Source organism: Panulirus ornatus, chromosome 13 (genome assembly GCF_036320965.1).
Source record: "Panulirus ornatus isolate Po-2019 chromosome 13, ASM3632096v1, whole genome shotgun sequence".
In the NCBI taxonomy this organism is placed as follows: Eukaryota; Metazoa; Arthropoda; class Malacostraca; order Decapoda; family Palinuridae; genus Panulirus; species Panulirus ornatus.
In genome coordinates, this window is record NC_092236.1 from 51,803,829 (window position 1) to 51,822,688 (window position 18,860).

The 18,860-nt window shown below is 39.7% G+C and overlaps 1 protein-coding gene across 6 annotated transcripts in view; it reads left to right on the forward strand.

Moving 5' to 3' along the window:
• The window catches only part of LOC139752872 (uncharacterized), a 41,982-nt gene extending 23,122 nt beyond the window's left edge, over positions 1–18,860 (forward strand). For 2 of the 6 annotated variants that reach the window (XM_071668878.1, XM_071668876.1), the window contains 5 exons: positions 2,357–2,651; positions 3,317–3,468; positions 4,705–5,427; positions 7,187–7,279; positions 17,549–18,860. In XM_071668878.1, the coding sequence (XP_071524979.1) occupies positions 2,399–2,651; positions 3,317–3,468; positions 4,705–5,427; positions 7,187–7,258 (1,200 nt within the window). In that variant the 5' untranslated portion in view covers positions 2,357–2,398 and the 3' untranslated portion in view covers positions 7,259–7,279; positions 17,549–18,860. Of the gene's footprint in view, positions 1–2,356; positions 2,652–3,316; positions 3,469–4,704; positions 5,428–7,186; positions 7,280–17,545 lie in introns of all 6 variants that reach the window. The other 4 variants (XM_071668873.1, XM_071668874.1, XM_071668877.1 and 1 more) reach the window with 3 other exon arrangements.

Below are 18,860 nucleotides of genomic sequence, written 5' to 3' on the forward strand. Positions count from 1 at the left end.
GGGGGTGTCATTTCATGTGTGGTGGGGTGGCGATGGGAATGAATAAAGGCAGCAAGTATGAATTATGTACATGTGTTTATATGTATATGTCTGTGCATGTATTTATATGTATAGGTATGTATATGTGTGTGTGGACGTATATGTATATACATGTGTATGTGGGGTGGTTGGGCCATTCTTTCGTCTGTTTCCTTGTGCTATCTCGCTAATGCGAGAGACAGCGACAAGGTATGATAAAATAAAAATGAAATATATATATATATATATATATATATATATATATATATATATATATATATATATATATATATATATATATATATATTTTTTTTTTCATACTATTCGTTATTTCCCGCGATAGCGAGGTAGCGTTAAGAACAGAGGACTGGGCCTTTGAGGGAATATCCTCACCTGGCCCTCTTCTCTGTTCCTTCTTTTGGAAAATTAAAAAAAAAAATAAAAAAACGAGAGGGGAGGATTTCCAGCCCCCTGCTCCCTATATATATATATATATATATATATATATATATATAGAGAGAGAGAGAGAGAGAGAGAGAGAGAGAGAGAGAGAGAGAGAGAGAATGAGCAGGTAAGGTTTGAAAGAGAGGATATATGTGTGTCGCAGGTGGAGGGAACAAGAACAAGGAGACTGAATTTGGAGATGGATGAATGGAGTGAATAAGATTTTGAGCGATAGCGGCCTGAACATGCAGGAGGGTGAATGGTGTGCAACAGATAGAGTTAATTGGATCAGTGTGGTATACTGGGGTTGTTGTGCTGTCAGTTGACTGAACCAGGGCATGTGAAGCTTCTGGGGTAAACCATGGAAAAGTCTATGGGGCCTGGTTGTGGATAGGGAGCTTTGGTTTCAGTGCATTACACATGACAACTTGAGAATGGATGTGAGTGGATGTGACCTCTCCTCATCTCTTCCTGGCACTACTTCACTAATGCAGGAAATGGCGATCAAGTATGAAGGTAAGAAAAGAAAAGTTACACTGCAAGTTAAAAGTTTAGAGGTGAAGGCATTGTGAGTATTTATGGCATGGCGACCTGAATTAGAATTGGTCAACCACTTTTTGTTATTGTTTTGGAGGTTGGTGTGAAGTATTTTGTGAGAGAGAATGTGTTGGGGATAGTTTCAGATGCCTTATTGATGTCTGTTGCCTCTAGTAATGTGAGGGAGTAGGGTTGTGGTTGGTTGAATCCATCAAGGATATGTTTGTGACGTATGTACATGGTATGGGGGTAGAATGTTTGGGTCTGAAGCCATGTTGTGTGGATGAGTGGGACGTTTTTGATTCTGCTTTGTATCATTTTTTCACAGATTTTCAGTACTGAGGATTGAAGTGATGTGTGGCAGTAGGAAGAAGGGGAGTCGGGTACTTTGGAGGGTTTTAGGTTTGTTGTTACGTTGGCAAGTTTCCAGATGTTTGGGATTTTGTTGTGTAGTCAGGAGTAGTTGAAGATATATCAATAAGTACTTTGATTGCAAGTGGGCCATAGTGTTTTGTATGAATTTCTAATATGTTGTTAGTGCCTCTAGTAGGAGAGTTCTTAAAGTTTTGATTGTATTGCTTGAATCAGTTAGAGTGAAAGATGGACGGGCAGTTGTTTCAGGATAGATTTTTTGTGTTTTTTATGGGTTGGTCGGTTTGTGGCTCATTTTGAGTAGTGTTTCATGAGCATATTTTCCTTGGGAGAACAGATTTCATTTGAATAGATCGTGAGGTCCTCATGAGTAGTGGCTGGAGTAGTGTGATAAGAGTAGATTTTCTTTGATGTGCATCATAGTTGGTTTTTGTTAGTGTCCCTTCTCTTTCATGATGCTTATAGGTGCTGTCTGGAAGTGAGAAACTTGGTTTTGAAGTAAGAAAGCATTTCTCTGTTGGAGGCAGAGCCCTATTGACATCCATTTATTTTGGCTTCCTTCCTTTCCCCTATTCCTTTTTGAAAATGTGTTTCTTCAGTTTTGACAACAATAGGTCCGAGGTGCAAACTTTCATGGTTAGTGAGTCATGAAGGTTGGTGGTCAGGGGGCTCAATCTTACCATTGTAATATTATGCCATAGTCTTATAGATATCAAGTGATTGAAAAGTGTGAAATTCAGGTTGACACACCCTGTTTTAGTGATGTAAAATGATGTGTTGAGAACAAATGCTCTGTTTAGTGCTTATAGGTCTCTGCCTCCAATAATACAGTTGATTTTCATTGCTCAAAACTTATATTTATAGCCCAAGAGAGACTGTCTTGACTCCTCAAATTTTTTCACAGTTGTCTTATTAAATGTCGTACCAGTGGATAGTAATAGGTTACTTTGTAATGTGATTTCTTATTATTTTTTCATGCTTTCAGGAATATTACCTTGAATGAACTAGAAATTTCATCAGAAATAACATGTATACATCAAAAGCAATTGAATGTCCATTTCAAGACTTCTCTGCTGATGATAAAGAAGATAAATCAGGCAAAATTGATCAAAGGTCTTTTCTACGTGCAGAAGATGGTAAACGTAGAAGTAAAAGAAAGCTGCAAAATCAAATTAGAATACCTTATGTAAATGATGCTTATGCCAATGGTGAAGAAGACCCGATTACAGATGATGATCCACCTGTTCAGAGTTTTTTATCACTTGTAGAGATAAAAGAAGGTGAGTTATTTTTCTTCAAAATGTGCTTTCAGTTTGGCAACTTTCAAATCTAAGATACTGATGAGTTGATGCACATTAGCTTGGATAATTTTTATTAATTTCACCGAATGAATCTGTTTACTAAACTTTTTAATCTCAAAAAATATTTATCTGTTTGTACTGTATTATGTTTGTTACTTTCCTTTCAGAACTGAGTGTTGCATGCAGATTCATACACATATGTTCACCAGATATATATTTTTTGAGTAAGACTCACTGATGATTGTTGAAGTTATGAAGAAGTCTTATGTTGGTTAAGCCCTCACTTTTGTTGTGCAGTGTTTGCACTAGAAATTGAACGTATGATCCTAACATGAATTGCTAGATCAAGATAAATATGAGGGGAAAGGCAGAAATAGGAAAGTGAAATAAGTAAGAAAAATTCAGTAATGAGAATAAGTGTGATATAAAGAAATAGGAAAACAGTTTCTTCAGTGGAGAGCTTTAAGTTGAAAAATTTGATGAACCACCAGTGGAAGTGCTTTCTGAGTGTGGTTAGAGATAAGAACCATATCTTGGAAAAAAGGCAATCCCTTTACTTTTCCTTTGGGAGTGCTCCTAGATGTAAATAACTCCATCCCATTGACACTCTCTGAGCATTTATTTCTTACTTTGTTTATTTTCAGAGCCCCCAGACATCAACAGCTCTGGTGGTAACGGTAATGGTGCACACCCCACATCTCTGGATGACACTCTCTCTTCCAGTGAAAGTAGCAGTTTTTCATCTTCTTCCTGTCCTGTGTATCCTGATTATGAAAGTAAAACTGCCTTGGACTTAGTAAGTTTGTTTTTGTTTCCTTTTCCATTATTACTTGAATTGTACATTGAGAGGTTGTCACAACTTTGCACTTTTTTTGCTGAAAGACTTTTTAAATCCTTAACAAGTTTGAAGAATGTAAGCTTTGAATATGTACAGTGAGTGCAATTATGCCTATACAGAGAAATTTCAAAACACCCTATCCACATCCAGGCCCTACAGACCTTTCCATGGTTTACCCCAGACGTTTCACATGCCCAGGTTCTGTCCATTGACAGCACATTGACCCTGGTATACCACATCTTTCCAATTAACTCTATTCCTTACACGCCTCTCACTCTCCTGCATGTTCAGGTCCTAATCGCTCAAAATCTTTTTCAGTCCATCATTTTACCTCCAACATGGTCTTCCGCTTCTCCTTGTTCCCTCCATCTCGGATGCATATATCCTCTTTGTCAACTTTCCTCACTCGTTCGTTCTATATGTCCAAACCATTTCAACACACCCTCTTCAGCTCTCTCAACCACACTCCTTTCATTACAACACATGTCTTTTACCCTGTCATTACTTACTTGATCAAACCACCTCACATGGCATATTGTCATCAAACAGTGAGTGAGCACCCTAGAATACAGTCACACCTCTCATTGTTTCATGTTAGTGGTAATATATCATAGTATAATCATTAAGCATGACTGTGATCATTTCTTATATGTGCTATCTTATTATGTGGTAGGATTATTAGGAGGTAATTATTGTCTTTTTTTGTTGTATAGGCCACTGCCAAACCCTGATCTTCATATTGTCCTAAAACAGGTAGCCGAAAGAGAAAGTATTGTTCCATGCATAGAAAAAAAATGCTTTCAATTTTAGAAAAATAGAAGAATTCTTCCTTTGGAGGGTGTTCTGTTTTAATGAGCTTTCTTCCTGCCTTTCCCTATTTTTGTGGTCGGTGGACACAATACAAGAGAGTTCCCCTTGCATACTGCCAGTTTGTTGGCAGTACAGCTAATTGGCTGTGGGATTGTAGAGTAAATGACGTGCTTTTTTGGTCAAGTCGTTAAGAGTTTTAATATTATTGTGAAAAGTGATCCGATGAGCTCTTAATAGTAGGTTTAAGTTTGGGAGGAAACATCCTTTTAAAGAAGATAAAAGATTTTGATGATAGATTATTTTCAGTAGCATATTTTGTGTTGAATACATGTATGTTTTTGATATCAGATCTCAACTTATATTTATTATTATCTGTTTCTGTAGCTGTACGATTCGATGAATGTAGACCCTGTAGTACAAATAAAACTCAGTCAAGCAGCTGCAGCACAGAGGGCACGTCGTCGTAGGCACTTAGAAAGAATGACTGAAGAAGAGAGACAAGCAAAACGTGCCAGAGCTGCTGCACAGCAAAGGAAAAAACGTCAGCAGCTGCTAGAATGTATGACTGAAGAACAACGACGAACATATCGTGCTGCTATTGCTGAAGCGCAGCGAATACGTCGCCATATTCGGCTTCAGAGAATGAGTGAAGAAGAGAAGCGAAGACAGCGTTCAATAGAAAGTGCTTTATCAGCTAAACGCCGTCGTCTTCGCCAGGAAAAGATGACTGAAGAAGAACGTCGAGCTTATCGTGCAGCAGCAGCTGCAGCACAAAGAAGAAAACGCTTGCTCCAAAAGGAGCGAATGACTAATGAGGAATTGCAAGAATTTCGTGCTGCTGAAGCTGCCCGACGACGCCGTCTTCGGCAAGAAGCAAACACGACAGAAGAGTCAAGCTCAGAGCATAGACCAGCTGCAGTGAGAAGAGTAAGCCGGCCACGTCATAAGGAAAAATGGATGGAAGAAGAACAACTTGTACAATATGCAGCAGCTTCAGCACAGAAAGATTTATACCATTATGGGAAGGATGTTACTTCAAATGTTCCACATGCCTCTGCAGTGGAAGGAGAAACCACACCAGAAGATCTGATGATGCAAATACTGATGGTAAGTAGTGAATGCCTCAGAAAAAAGAATTATAATATTGATAAAAACTGTATATATATATATATATATATATATATATATATATATATATATATATATATATATATATATATATATATCAGTAACTATATTTACAGATGTTGTATATATATCACTAAATATATTTACAGATGTAATGACCACTTTACAGTATTTCAGTTTATCTGAACCTTTTGAATTTCAATTGAACTGAAAAAGTGTAAAGTGGTTAATATATCAATGAATATATTCATGTACAAATGTTTTTGCTGGGTTTTTTTTTGGGTAAGTGTTCATTGCTGATCTGATATATGCTTGTGGTTCAGAAGTGGTATAGGATGTGTGGATCAGGTGTTTAATTTCAAGAATGTGTGAGAAATACATAGAAAAACAGATGGATTAGTATGTGGCATTTATAGATCTGGAGAAGGCATATGATAGGGTTGATAGAGATGCTTTGTGGAAGGTTTCAAGAGTATATGGTATGGGAAGTAAGCTGCTAGAAGCTGTGAGTTTTTATCAAGGATGTATGGCATGTGTACAAGTAAGAAGAGGGGAGAGTGAATGGTTCCCAGTGAAAGTTGGTTTGTGGCAGGGGTGTGTGATGTCTCCATGGCTGTCTAGTTTGTTTATGGATTGGATGGTGAGGGAGGTAAATGCAAAAGTCTTGGGGAGAGAGGCACATATGCAGTCTGCTATGATATGAAGGCCTAGGAGTGAGTCAGTTGTTTGCCGATGATACAGCTCTAATGGCTGATTCGAATGAAAAACTGAAGAAGTTGGTAACTGAGTTTGGAAAAGTGTGTGAAAGGAGAAAGTTGAGAGTAAATGTGAATAAGAGCAAGGTTATTAGGTTCAGTAGGGTTGAGGGACAAGTTAATTGAGATGTGAGTTTGAATGGAGAAAAATTGGAGGAAGTGAAGTGTTTTAAATATCTAGGAGTGGACTTAGCATTGAATGGAACCATGCAAGCGGAAGTGAGCCACAGGGTGGGGGAGGGGGTGAAGGTTCTGAGAGCAATGAAGAATGTGTGGAAGGAGAGAATGTTATCTCAGAGAGCAAAAATGGGTATGTTTGAAGGAATAGTAATTCCAGCAATATTATATGTTTGCGAGGCATAAGCTCTAGATAGGGTTGTATGGAGGAGGGTGGATGTGTTGGAAATTAAATGTTTGAGGACAATGTGTGGTGTGAAGTGGTTTGATCAAGTAGGTTATGAAAGAGTAAGAGAGATGTTTGGAAATGGAAAGAGTGTGGTGGAGAAAGCAGAAGAGGATTTGTTGAAATGGTTTGGACATATGGAGAGAATGAGTGAGGAAAGATTGACAAAGAGGATATATGTGTCAGAGGTGGAGGGAATAAGGAGAAGCGGGAGACCAAATTGGAGGTGGAAGGATGGAGTGAAAAAGACTTTGAGTGATTGGGGCACATATGCATATCAAAATATACATGCATATAAATACACATACACAGACATATACATGTACATAGTCATACTTGCTTGCCTTCATCCATTTCCGGCGCTACCCCGCCCCACAGGAAACAGCATTGCTTCTCAATCTTGTAATGCACGCATATCTGATGTAAAGTATTCACCATCATACCCAGAGAACCAAAACTTGGACCATATGTGTAGCAACCAGGTAGCCCAACCCCCACACCAGATGAGTTAAATAGCATCTATTTTGTAACCACACGCTGATTCACAGATCTTGCTGATGTGTCATTTGTCCTTTTCAAGGTGGAAACAATGCTACACATACTCTGGACAAGGAAGGAAGGCTTTTCAGTCGACTCCCTAGGCACTACATAAATGTGTATATAGCTCAGCCATGTATGTACGTTTGATATTTGATGTTTAAACTTGATATCTGATGCAAACCGCTCACCTCCATACCCCAAGAACTGAAGCCTGGACCATCTGTGTGGCAGCCAGGCATCTACTTCACTAACGCGGGAGAATATATATATATATATATATATATATATATATATATATATATATATATATATATATTTATATATATATATATATATATATATATATATATATATATATTTGCTTAGAAAAGCAAATGGATTTGTATGTAGCATTTATGGATCTGGAGAAGGCATATGATAGAGTTGATAGAGATGCTCTGTGGAAGGTATTAAGAATGTATGGTATGGGAGGCAGGTTGTTAGAAGCAGTGAAAAGTTTTTATCGAGGATGTAAGGCATGTGTACGTGTAGGAAGAGAGGAAAGTGATTGGTTCTCAGTGAATGTAGGTTTGCGGCAGGGGTGTGTGATGTCTCTATGGTTGTTTAATTTGTTTATGGATGGGTTTGTTAGGGAGGTGAATGCAAGAGTTTTGGAAAGAGGGGCAAGTATGAAGTCTGTTGTGGATGAGAGAGCTTGGGAAGTGAGTCAGTTGTTGTTTGCTGATGATACAGCGCTGGTGGCTGATTCATGTGAGAAATTGCAGAAGCTGGTGACTGAGTTTGGTAAAGTGTGTGAAAGAAGAAAGTTAAGAGTAAATGTGAATAAGAGCAAGGTTACTAGGTACAGTAGGGTTGAGGGTCAAGTCAATTGGGAGGTAAGTTTGAATGGAGAAAAACTGGAGGAAGTAAAGTGTTTTAGATATCTGGGAGTGGATCTGGCAGCGGATGGAACCATGGAAGCGGAAGTGAATCATAGGGTGGGGGATGGGGCAAAAATCCTGGGAGCCTTGAAAAATGTGTGGAAGTTGAGAACACTATCTCGGAAAGCAAAAATGGGTATGTTTGAAGGAATAGTGGTTCCAACAATGTTGTATGGTTGCGAGGCGTGGGCTATGGATAGAGTTGTGCGCAGGAGGGTGGATGTGCTGGAAATGAGATGTTTGAGGACAATGTGTGGTATGAGGTGCTTTCATCGAGTAAGTAATGTAAGAGTAAGAGAGATGTGTGGAAATAAAAAGAGCGTGGTTGAGAGAGCAGAAGAGGGTGTTTTGAAATGGTTTGGGCACATGGAGAGAATGAGTGAGGAAAGATTGACCAAGAGGATATATGTGTTGGAGGTGGAGGGAACGAGGAGAAGTGGGAGACCAATTTGGAGGTGGAAAGATGGGAGTGAAAAAGATTTTGAGTGATCGGGGCCTGAACATGCAGGAGGGTGAAAGGCGGGCAAGGAATAGAGTGAATTGGATCGATGTGGTATACTGGGGTTGATGTGCTGTCAGTGGATTAGATCAGGGCATGTAAAGCGTCTGGGGTAAACCATGGAAAGTTGTGTGGGGCCTGGATGTGGAAAGGGAGCTGTGGTTTCGGGCATTATTGCATGACAGCTAGAGACTGAGTGTGAACGAATGGGGCCTTTGTTTTCTTTTCCTAGCGCTACCTCGCACACATGAAGAGGGAGGGGGATGGTATTCTATGTGTGGTGGGGTGGCGATGGGAATGAATAAAGGCAGACAGTGTGAATTGTGTGCATGGGTATATATGTATGTGTCTGTGTGTGTATATATATGTGTACATTGAGATGTATAGGTATGTATATTTGTGTGTGTGGACGTGTATGTATATACATTTGTATGGGGGTGGGTTGGGCCATTTCTTTCGTCTGTTTCCTTGCGCTACCTCGCAAACGCGGGAGACAGCGACAAAGCAAAATAAATATGAATGATATATATTATCCCTGGGGATAGGGGAGAAAGAATACTTCCCACGTATTCCCTGCGTGTCGTAGAAGGCGACTAAAAGGGAAGGGAGAGGGAGGCTGGAAATCCTTCCCTTTTTTTTTTTTTTTTTTTTTTTCCAAAAGAAGGAACAGAGAAGGGGGCCAGGTGAGGATATTCCCTCAAAGGTCCAGTCCTCTGTTCTTAACGCTACCTCGCTAATGTGGGAAATGGCGAATAGTATGAAAGAAAAGAAAAGTGAATCATAGGGTGGGGGAGGGGGCGAAAATCCTGGGAGCCTTGAAGAATGTGTGGAAGTCGAGAACATTATCTCGGAAAGCAAAAATGGGTATGTTTGAAGGAATAGTGGTTCCAACAATGTTGTATGGTTGCGAGGCGTGGGCTATGGATAGAGTTGTGCGCAGGAGGGTGGATGTGCTGGAAATGAGATGTTTGAGGACAATGTGTGGTGTGAGGTGGTTTGATCGAGTAAGTAATGTAAGGGTAAGAGAGATGTGTGGAAATAAAAAGAGCGTGGTTGAGAGAGCAGAAGAGGGTGTTTTGATATGGTTTGGGCATATGGAGAGAATGAGTGAGGAAAGATTGACCAAGAGGATATATGTGTCGGAGGTGGAGGGAACGAGGAGAAGTGGGAGACCAAATTGGAGGTGGAAAGATGGAGTGAAAAAGATTTTGAGTGATCGGGGCCTGAACATGCAGGAGGGTGAAAGGCGTGCAAGGAATAGAGTGAATTGGAACGATGTAGTATACCGGGGTCGACGTGCTGTCAATGGATTGAACCAGGGCATGTGAAGCGTCTGGGGTAAACCATGGAAAGTTGTGTGGGGCCTGGATGTGGAAAGGGAGCTGTGGTTTCAGTGCATTATTATATGACAGCCAGAGACTGAGTGTGAACGAATGGGGCCTATGTTGTCTTTTCCTAGCGCTACCTTGCACACATGAGGGGGGAGGGGGTTGTTATTCCATGTGTGGCGGGGTGGTGATGGGAACAAATAAAGGCGGACAGTATGAATTATGTGCATGTGTATATATGTATGTCTGTGTGTGTGTATATATATGTGTACATTGAGATGTATAGGTATGTATATTTGCGTGTGTGGACGTGTATGTATATACATGTGTATGTGGGCGGGTTGGGCCATTCTTTCGTCTGTTTCCTTGCGCTACCTCGCTAATGCGGGAGACAGCGACAAAGCAAAATAAAAAAAAAAATAGATAGTAGCAAATAGAAAAAATAAACTTTTTTTTTCTCAACAGTACACCAAGACCCTGAGTAGTGCTCAGGATGCATTCCTGTAAAAATGAGCATGAATCAAAGCAGCATTAAAAGAGGCCTTAATTGCATTGTACATAAAGGGATGTGTTCATGACAGCATTTGTATGTTTTACATTGAGCAGTAACTGTGGGCTTTCTTGGGATATCGATGATAGTTCTAATGATAATACAGGTGGCAAACACATTCTACATTAAAAAGAATATTTATTTTGATAATTGATATTGACTGGCCATCATTGTCTTGTTGATCCTTTGCTTTCCTCTTCTGCAGGTGGGTAAAGATCCCATTTCCTTGATGATTGACTGGCTTACCCCTTGAATGATGAGAATCATATGTAGCTGACGGACCATGGCATTGTGGGAGCTGTAAAGTAATCATAACTTTCGCAGGCTTTGTTTGAAGTGTGTACCAACATCATGACATTTGTATAATTGCAAGGTGTGGACTTGATTCCTGTTTTATGTAGGCAGCTTGAAGAGCGTCTCAATGATGCCCCAGACAGTAATGCACACCCTCTTCCACCATTCTCCACCTGTCCTTTGGGGATCTACACATTCAACATTATACCACAGACATATAGAATATGTTAGCTAACTTTCTGTAAATATCTTTTGTTTTACATGTATTTCTTTCATTTTATAATGAGAAACAGAAATTTGAATGATGCACACCCACCAAAATCCTCCTCCATTTCACCACTTCCCCAGGGAATCTGTGTGCTAACTTCACTGTTATACCTTGGCTGTGTAAGCTTTATTAGCTCACTTTTTTATATTCCCTGGGAAGCAGAGAATTTGAAGACCTTGCTTTCTGTTTATATTGTGATCAAAGTTTTGCAAGTTGCCTGTCATATAAAGGATAAAGGATCTGAGTCTGATCTTCCACCTAGATACCATTAATGAAGTAATGGACTGGGCAAAAACTTGTAATTCCCTGCTCAAAAATCATTTGCACTCCTTCCCTGTATCACTGAACTGCATCTCTTTTCTCTTTTTCTTGCAGATTTACTTCTTTATCCCTACACTCACTACCCTTTCTAATCTGCCCACCTCCCGCCTTTTGCTTGCCAAATGCATCTCTCGCACATGCCATCACTGCTTCCTAGTAGGTTGAAACTTTAAGTAAACTCATTCGGTAGCAGTTGGTAGGAATATTAGATAGGAGCCTATGGAAACACTCCACTAGAGATGCCCTCTGCCATTGATCTGTTAAGGGTGAGGAACTAAAGGCAAAGAAGCGGCAGTGGAGTCCAATGGAAGTGGAGACTCTTTTGTCGTGGCCACCCCTTTGAGGGAGTTCCCAAAGGGAATGGGTGTCAGAGATATAGGTAGATAAATTTTTTTTTTTTTTTTTTTTTATACTTTGTCGCTGTCTCCCGCGTTTGCGAGGTAGCGCAAGGAAACAGACGAAAGAAATGGCCCAACCCCCCCCCATACACATGTATATACATACGTCCACACACGCAAATATACATACCTACACAGCTTTCCATGGTTTACCCCAGACGCTTCACATGCCTTGATTCATTCCACTGACAGCACGTCAACCCCGGTATACCACATCGCTCCAATTCACTCTATTCCTTGCCCTCCTTTCACCCTACTGCATGTTCAGGCCCCGATCACACAAAATCTTTTTCACTCCATCTTTCCACCTCCAATTTGGTCTCCCTCTTCTCCTTGCTCCCTCCACCTCCGACACATATATCCTCTTGGTCAATCTTTCCTCACTCATCCTCTCCATGTGCCCAAACCACTTCAAAACACCCTCTTCTGCTCTCTCAACCACGCTCTTTTTATTTCCACACATCTCTCTTACCCTTACGTTACTCACTCGATCAAACCACCTCACACCACACATTGTCCTCAAACATCTCATTTCCAGCACATCCATCCTCCTGCGCACAACTCTATCCATAGCCCACGCCTCGCAACCATACAACATTGTTGGAACCACTATTCCTTCAAACATACCCATTTTTGCTTTCCGAGATAATGTTCTCAACTTCCACACATTCTTCAAGGCCCCCAGAATTTTCGCCCCCTCCCCCACCCTATGATCCACTTCCGCTTCCATGGTTCCATCCGCTGCCAGATCCACTCCCAGATATCTAAAACACTTCACTTCCTCCAGTTTTTCTCCATTCAAACTCACCTCCCAATTGACTTGACCCTCAACCCTACTGTACCTAATAACCTTGCTCTTATTCACATTTACTCTTAACTTTCTTCTTCCACACACTTTACCAAACTCAGTCACCAGCTTCTGCAGTTTCTCACATGAATCAGCCACCAGCGCTGTATCATCAGCGAACAACAACTGACTCACTTCCCAAGCTCTCTCATCCCCGACAGACTTCATACTTGCCCCTCTTTCCAAAACTCTTGCATTTACCTCCCTAACAACCCCATCCATAAACAAATTAAACAACCATGGAGACATCACACACCCCTGCCGCAAACCTACATTCACTGAGAACCAATCACTTTCCTCTCTTCCTACACGTACACATGACTTACATCCTCGATAACAACTTTTCACTGCTTCTAACAACTTTCCTCCCACACCATATATTCTTAATACCTTCCACAGAGCATCTCTATCAACTCTTATCATATGCCTTCTCCAGATCCATAAATGCTACATACAAATCCATTTGCTTTTCTAAGTATTTCTCACATACATTCTTCAAAGCAAACACCTGATCCACACATCCTCTACCACTTCTGAAACCACACTGCTCTTCCCCAATCTGATGCTCTGTACATGCCTTCACCCTCTCAATCAATACCCTCCCATATAATTTACCAGGAATACTCAACAAACTTATACCTCTGTAATTTGAGCACTCACTCTTATCCCCTTTGCCTTTGTACAATGGCACTATGCACGCATTCCGCCAATCCTCAGGCACCTCACCATAAGGTGAAGATTTGTATGGGTTTTCAGAAAAGAAGAGTGAATGTTGGGGTGAAGAGGGTGGTGAGAGTAAGTGAGCTTGAGAAGGAGACCTGTGTGAGGAAGTACCAGGAGAGACTGAGTACAGAATGGAAAAAGGTGAGAACAATGGAAGCAAGGGGAGTGGGGGAGGAATGGGATGTATTTAGGGAATCAGTGATGGATTGCGCAAAAGATGCTTGTGGCATGAGAAGAGTGGGAGGTGGGTTGATTAGAAAGGGTAGTGAGTGGTGGGATGAAGAAGTAAGAGTATTAGTGAAAGAGAAGAGAGAGGCATTTGGACGATTTTTGCAGGGAAAAAATGCAATTGAGTGGGAGATGTATAAAAGAAAGAGACAGGAGGTCAAGAGAAAGGTGCAAGAGGTGAAAAAAAGGGCAAATTAGAGTTGGGGTGAGAGAGTATCATTAAATTTTAGAGAGAATAAAAAGATATTCTGGAAGGAGGTAAATAAAGTGCATAAGACAAGGGAGCAAATGGGAACTTCAGTGAAGGGCGCAAATGGGGAGGTGATAACAAGTAGTGGTGATGTGAGAAGGAGATGGAGTGAGTATTTTGAAGGTTTGTTGAATGTGTTTGATGATAGAGTGGCAGATATAGGGTGTTTTGGTCGAGGTGGTGTGCAAAGTGAGAGGGTTAGGGAAAATGATTTGGTAAACAGAGAAGAGGTAGTGAAAGCTTTGCGGAAGATGAAAGCCGGCAAGGCAGCAGGTTTGGATGGTATTGCAGTGGAATTTATTAAAAAAGGGGGTGACTGTATTGTTGACTGGTTGGTAAGGTTATTTAATGTATGTATGAGGTAGATAAATAGCTTCCCTAAATACCTCCCATTCCTCACACTACTCTCCTTGCCTCATTTACGTAAAGTATTGATGAAAAATGAGGAATGATTGAAAAGAAGAATGTTGAACAAATGAGTGGGGAGACTCGTATAATCAAAGATAAAGATTGGGGGTATGGGGTTCCTGTTGTAAAGGAAAATGGTAAACCACTTGTGGAGTTGTATGTTGAAGAAGGGCTTGTAGTTAGGAACATTTAGTGAGAAAATAGGAACATGCATAGTATATGGTAAGCGGGCATTACTGGATTATGCCCATAATTGATGGTTGTTCTTAAAGAGAGACATTTGGATGTAACTGTGCTAAAAGGGGCAACTGTTAGGTTATCTAATCACTTCTTGGTGGATACAAGGGTGAAAGTTTGTAGAGGCATAAGGAAAAGAGGACATGATATAGGTAGGAAGAGGGTTGTGAAAGTGAGTTCACTTAAAAGAGAGGCTTGTGTGATATCAGATATCAAGAAAGAATGGGTGAAGAATGGCAGAATGCTAGAGTAAACAAAACTAGGGGAGTGGGTAAGGATTAGCAGGTACACTATTCAAGAGAGGCAGTGCTGACATGAGAAACAGTGGTGTGTGGGATAAGGGCATGTGAGAAAGGGTCATAAGTGGAGGGATAAGGAAGTCAGGTTATTATTGAAGGCAAGAAAAGAAATTTAGGAGCATTACCTACAGGGAGTGTTTAGATGCACAAGACAAAGTGACAGGAGATCAAGAGGAAAAGTAGGGGCTGTAAAAGAAAGCAAATGTGTGGTAGGGAGAGAAAGTATTAGCAGATTTCATGGAAAAATAAAATGTTTTAGAAGAAGACAGACAGTGTGAGGAGGAAAAGAGAGTAAACAGGGAAGTGGAAAAAAAAAAAGTGAAGAGATGAAGGGAGAGTATATTGAAGGACTGTTGAATGTGTTAAATGATAGGATGGCAGATCTGGAGTATTGTTAAATGATAGGGTGGCAGATCTGGAGTGTTGTTAAATGATAGGGTGGCAGATGTGGAGTGTGTTCGAAGTAAGGATATGCAAAGCAAGTCATGGTAAGTGATTTTGTAAAAAAAAAAAAGAAAAAAAAAGAAAAAGAGAGGTAGCAAATGCCTTGCATTAGATGAAGTGTGGCAAAGTGGCTTGAGTAGATGGGATTGCAGTTGAAATTCTAAAATAAAGGGGTGACACATTCACTGATAGGTTATGATTTTCATTGTATTTATGGCTCAAGGTGAGGTGCCTAAGAATAGACAGAATTCCTCTATAATACCATTGTATAAAGGTGAGGGAACAAAAGTGAATGCTCGAATTATGAAGTATAAGTTGAATGACTACTCCAAGTGAGTTGTATGAGAGTGGTGATAGAGAGGGGTGGAGTTATGCACTAAGCACCAGATTGGGGAGGAGCATGATGGCTTCAGAATGACAGAGGGTGTGTGGATTAGATATTTACCTTGAAGAATTTGTGGGGTTTTATATGTGGCATTAATAGATCTGGAGAAGGCATATGATTCAATTGATTGAGATTCTTTGTGGATTTTGTTACACATGTGGAATATGGGAGGAAAGCTGCTCGAAACAAAGAGCTTTCATCATGAGAGTATGATGTGTGTGTTAGTAGGAAGAGAAGAGGGTAAGTGGTTCCAAGTGAGGGTAGGTCTGCATCAGGGGTATGTGGTGTCATCATGACTTTAATCTGTTTGTGGATGGTGCTAGCAAAAGGTCTTGTAGAGAGTTGCAAGTCTGCAGTTTGGGTGGGGAGGGTTCTGGGAGGTGAATCATTTGCTGATGAAATCGCTCTGGTAACAGATTCGAGTGAGAAACTACAGAAGCTGGTTTCTGAGTTTGAGAGTGTGTAAAAGGTAGAAGTTAATATGAAATTTAATGAGCAGATGAGATTAAAAGTAAGGGTATTACATCTAGCAATGGAGAGAACATGGAGGAAGTGGAGTGCTTTAGATAGCTGGGAGTAGAAATGGCAATGGGACCAAGGTAACTGAAGTAAGCCATATGGTGAGCGAAGGTGCAGAAATCCTAGGTGCATTGAAAAAATGTGAAAAAAGAGCTCATCTCTGAGTGCAAAGGTGGGTTTGTTTGATGATATAGTTGTCCCAGCTATGTTGAAAGCATACAAGGCATGGGCCTTAAAGAAAAAAGTATGGAAGAGAATGGATGTGTTGCACCTGAAATGTGTGAGGACAATATATGTTATGAGGATAGTTGATTGAGAGCAGTAGGTGATGCTTCAATGGAGCTTATTGAACTAGAGTTACCTGCTCTGAGTCCAGCATCTAAATATGTCAAAGTCATTTGGAATCATGTAAAAATAAGTCTGCATATACATGATGAATATGGACCTAAAGTTATTTTTTTGAAATGTTCAAACCCCATGTGAAATTCTTCAAATAAGTCCTATATATTCTGCTTGTGTATTACATTAGCCCCTTTTTTCTTCTCTTTTAAGTCACCGACAAAAATACACATCAATGCCAGCCTTAATTGAAATATAGGGAGGATTATGAAAGGGAAAAAGAGAGGACAGAGGAAAGTATTTACAAATTCCAGAGGAAGCAAAAAACCCATTTTTTACAATGCGTCAGGTCAAAATTACTGGGAAAGACATGAAAAAGTAGAGAGTTCCAAAGCTTGAAGGTGTAGGGAAAGAAACAGTTATCAAAACAGCATACTCTTGAGTTGCTAATGGCCACACATGTCATGTGAAAATAACAGAAAAGATTGATGATAAAAAAATTAGCACTTAAAAAAATACATAAAATAATGAAAGAATATAGTTGCTGCTGAACACTGAAATCTGACCAGTGAGTCCTAGCAAGGCAGATTTTTGGCACTTTAATGTTAATCTTCACAAGAAGGGAGCAGGTTAAAGGTTTCTGAAGCTCATGAGACATCATCCCAGACAGAAACTGTTTTTCATTCAACAAAACATGCATTTTTCTGTAACTCAGGTGCCTCATATACCTAGTGTTATGAAATGCCTCATTTATATTTGTTTTTATTTTGCTTTGTCGCTGTCCCCCGCGTTAGCGAGGTAGCGCAAGGAAACAGACGAAAGAATGGCCCAACCCGCCCACATACACATGTATATACATACACGTCCACACACACAAATATACATACCTATACATCTCAATGTACACATACATATACACACACAGACATATATGTATATACACATGTACATAATTCATACTGTCTGCCTTTATTTGTTCCCATCGCCACCCCGCCACACATGGAATAACAACCCCCTCCCCCCTCATGTGTGCGAGGTAGCACTAGGAAAAGACACCAAAGGCCCCATTCGTTCACACTCAGTCTCTAGCTGTCATGTGATTTTTATTATTTATTGTATATCAGTACTTTTTACTTTTTCAGCAGGCACAGCATGCAGCAGCCCTTCAGTATACCGAAGGACAAGATCAAGGTGTAAAGGCAGAATCAGTAGGAGCATGTTATTCTCAGCAAGACAGACTTCAACATTATTCTCAGCAAAACAGAATGGTTGAACAACAACATCACTTGAATACTTGTATGACAAATCAGCCTTATAAAGAGATGCCACAACACGAGGGAAAGAATTTCTTTTACTAGTTGCAGTTGATTGCTGTATTAATTGCAGGTAGAATAAATGTTCAGGGTTAGTAAATCATGAGATGTGTATGGCTTGGAATTTTTTCATACAATTTAAAATTTCAGTCAGTTGTACCACTGCAGCGTCAGAATAATGTTTTACAATTTTTCCATATCTTTCCCACTTCAGAATGAATTTACACTGGATACAGAAGGAAGAAATTGGTGTTCTGTATTTTGTATTACAACCATCTTGATATATTACATTTTTTGAAAGCTACAGGCCAAACAAGTGGTAAGTCAAAACACTGAGGTTGCACTGAAGAAAGCCATTTCGTGTTTGCATAGTCTTATGATAAGTATATTTATCCATTTAAAGAAATTGCAGTAGGACATATGACCATATAGTTTAAGTTTGAATTTTAACAATTGTTTTAACTGAAATTTAAAACTCCTGTATATTTATAATGCTCCACACTACCACTTGGATGTAGTGAACTTCAGAAAAGTGTCAAGAGGGAATATACCATTTACATGTTAAGTACAAGAGAGGATAAACATTGTCAGTAAAAATTTCATTTTCTCTCATATATGCAAGCTTTATTTGTTTACTGTCATCCTTTGCTGCTCCATCTGTATTCCAAATTTGATACCTTTTAAAATGAAGTACACCATAGATTCTCATTTTGTGTTCATATTTGAATAGCATCATTGTGAATTTTAGGATTTTGAATAATTGAGAATCAACCATACCCAGCACTGTACTTCCTCTACATCCAGTATTAAGTAACCTTTTTAGTGATCAGAAAGTATCAAGCATTAGTAAGTTAGAATTAAGAAGTTTTTTATAAGCATACAAACCATTATTTTCATTTGTGTATGACACTATGAGGAATCTTTTGCAGTAGTTAGACATGATACAGATAATGCTTGTTTCCATTAGGTTAGATGAAGAGAGAACTGTAGTCTCTCAGAATGTAGATGATCATGAGTTAGGTACTTTAATATTTCTGTACATTTTATTTTGGAATTGTTCTTACTCAGAAGGACTTGATTTGTATTTGATGCTGCTTTAATAATAGTCCATGAAAGCTGTACCCAAATATATGTCAGATATACA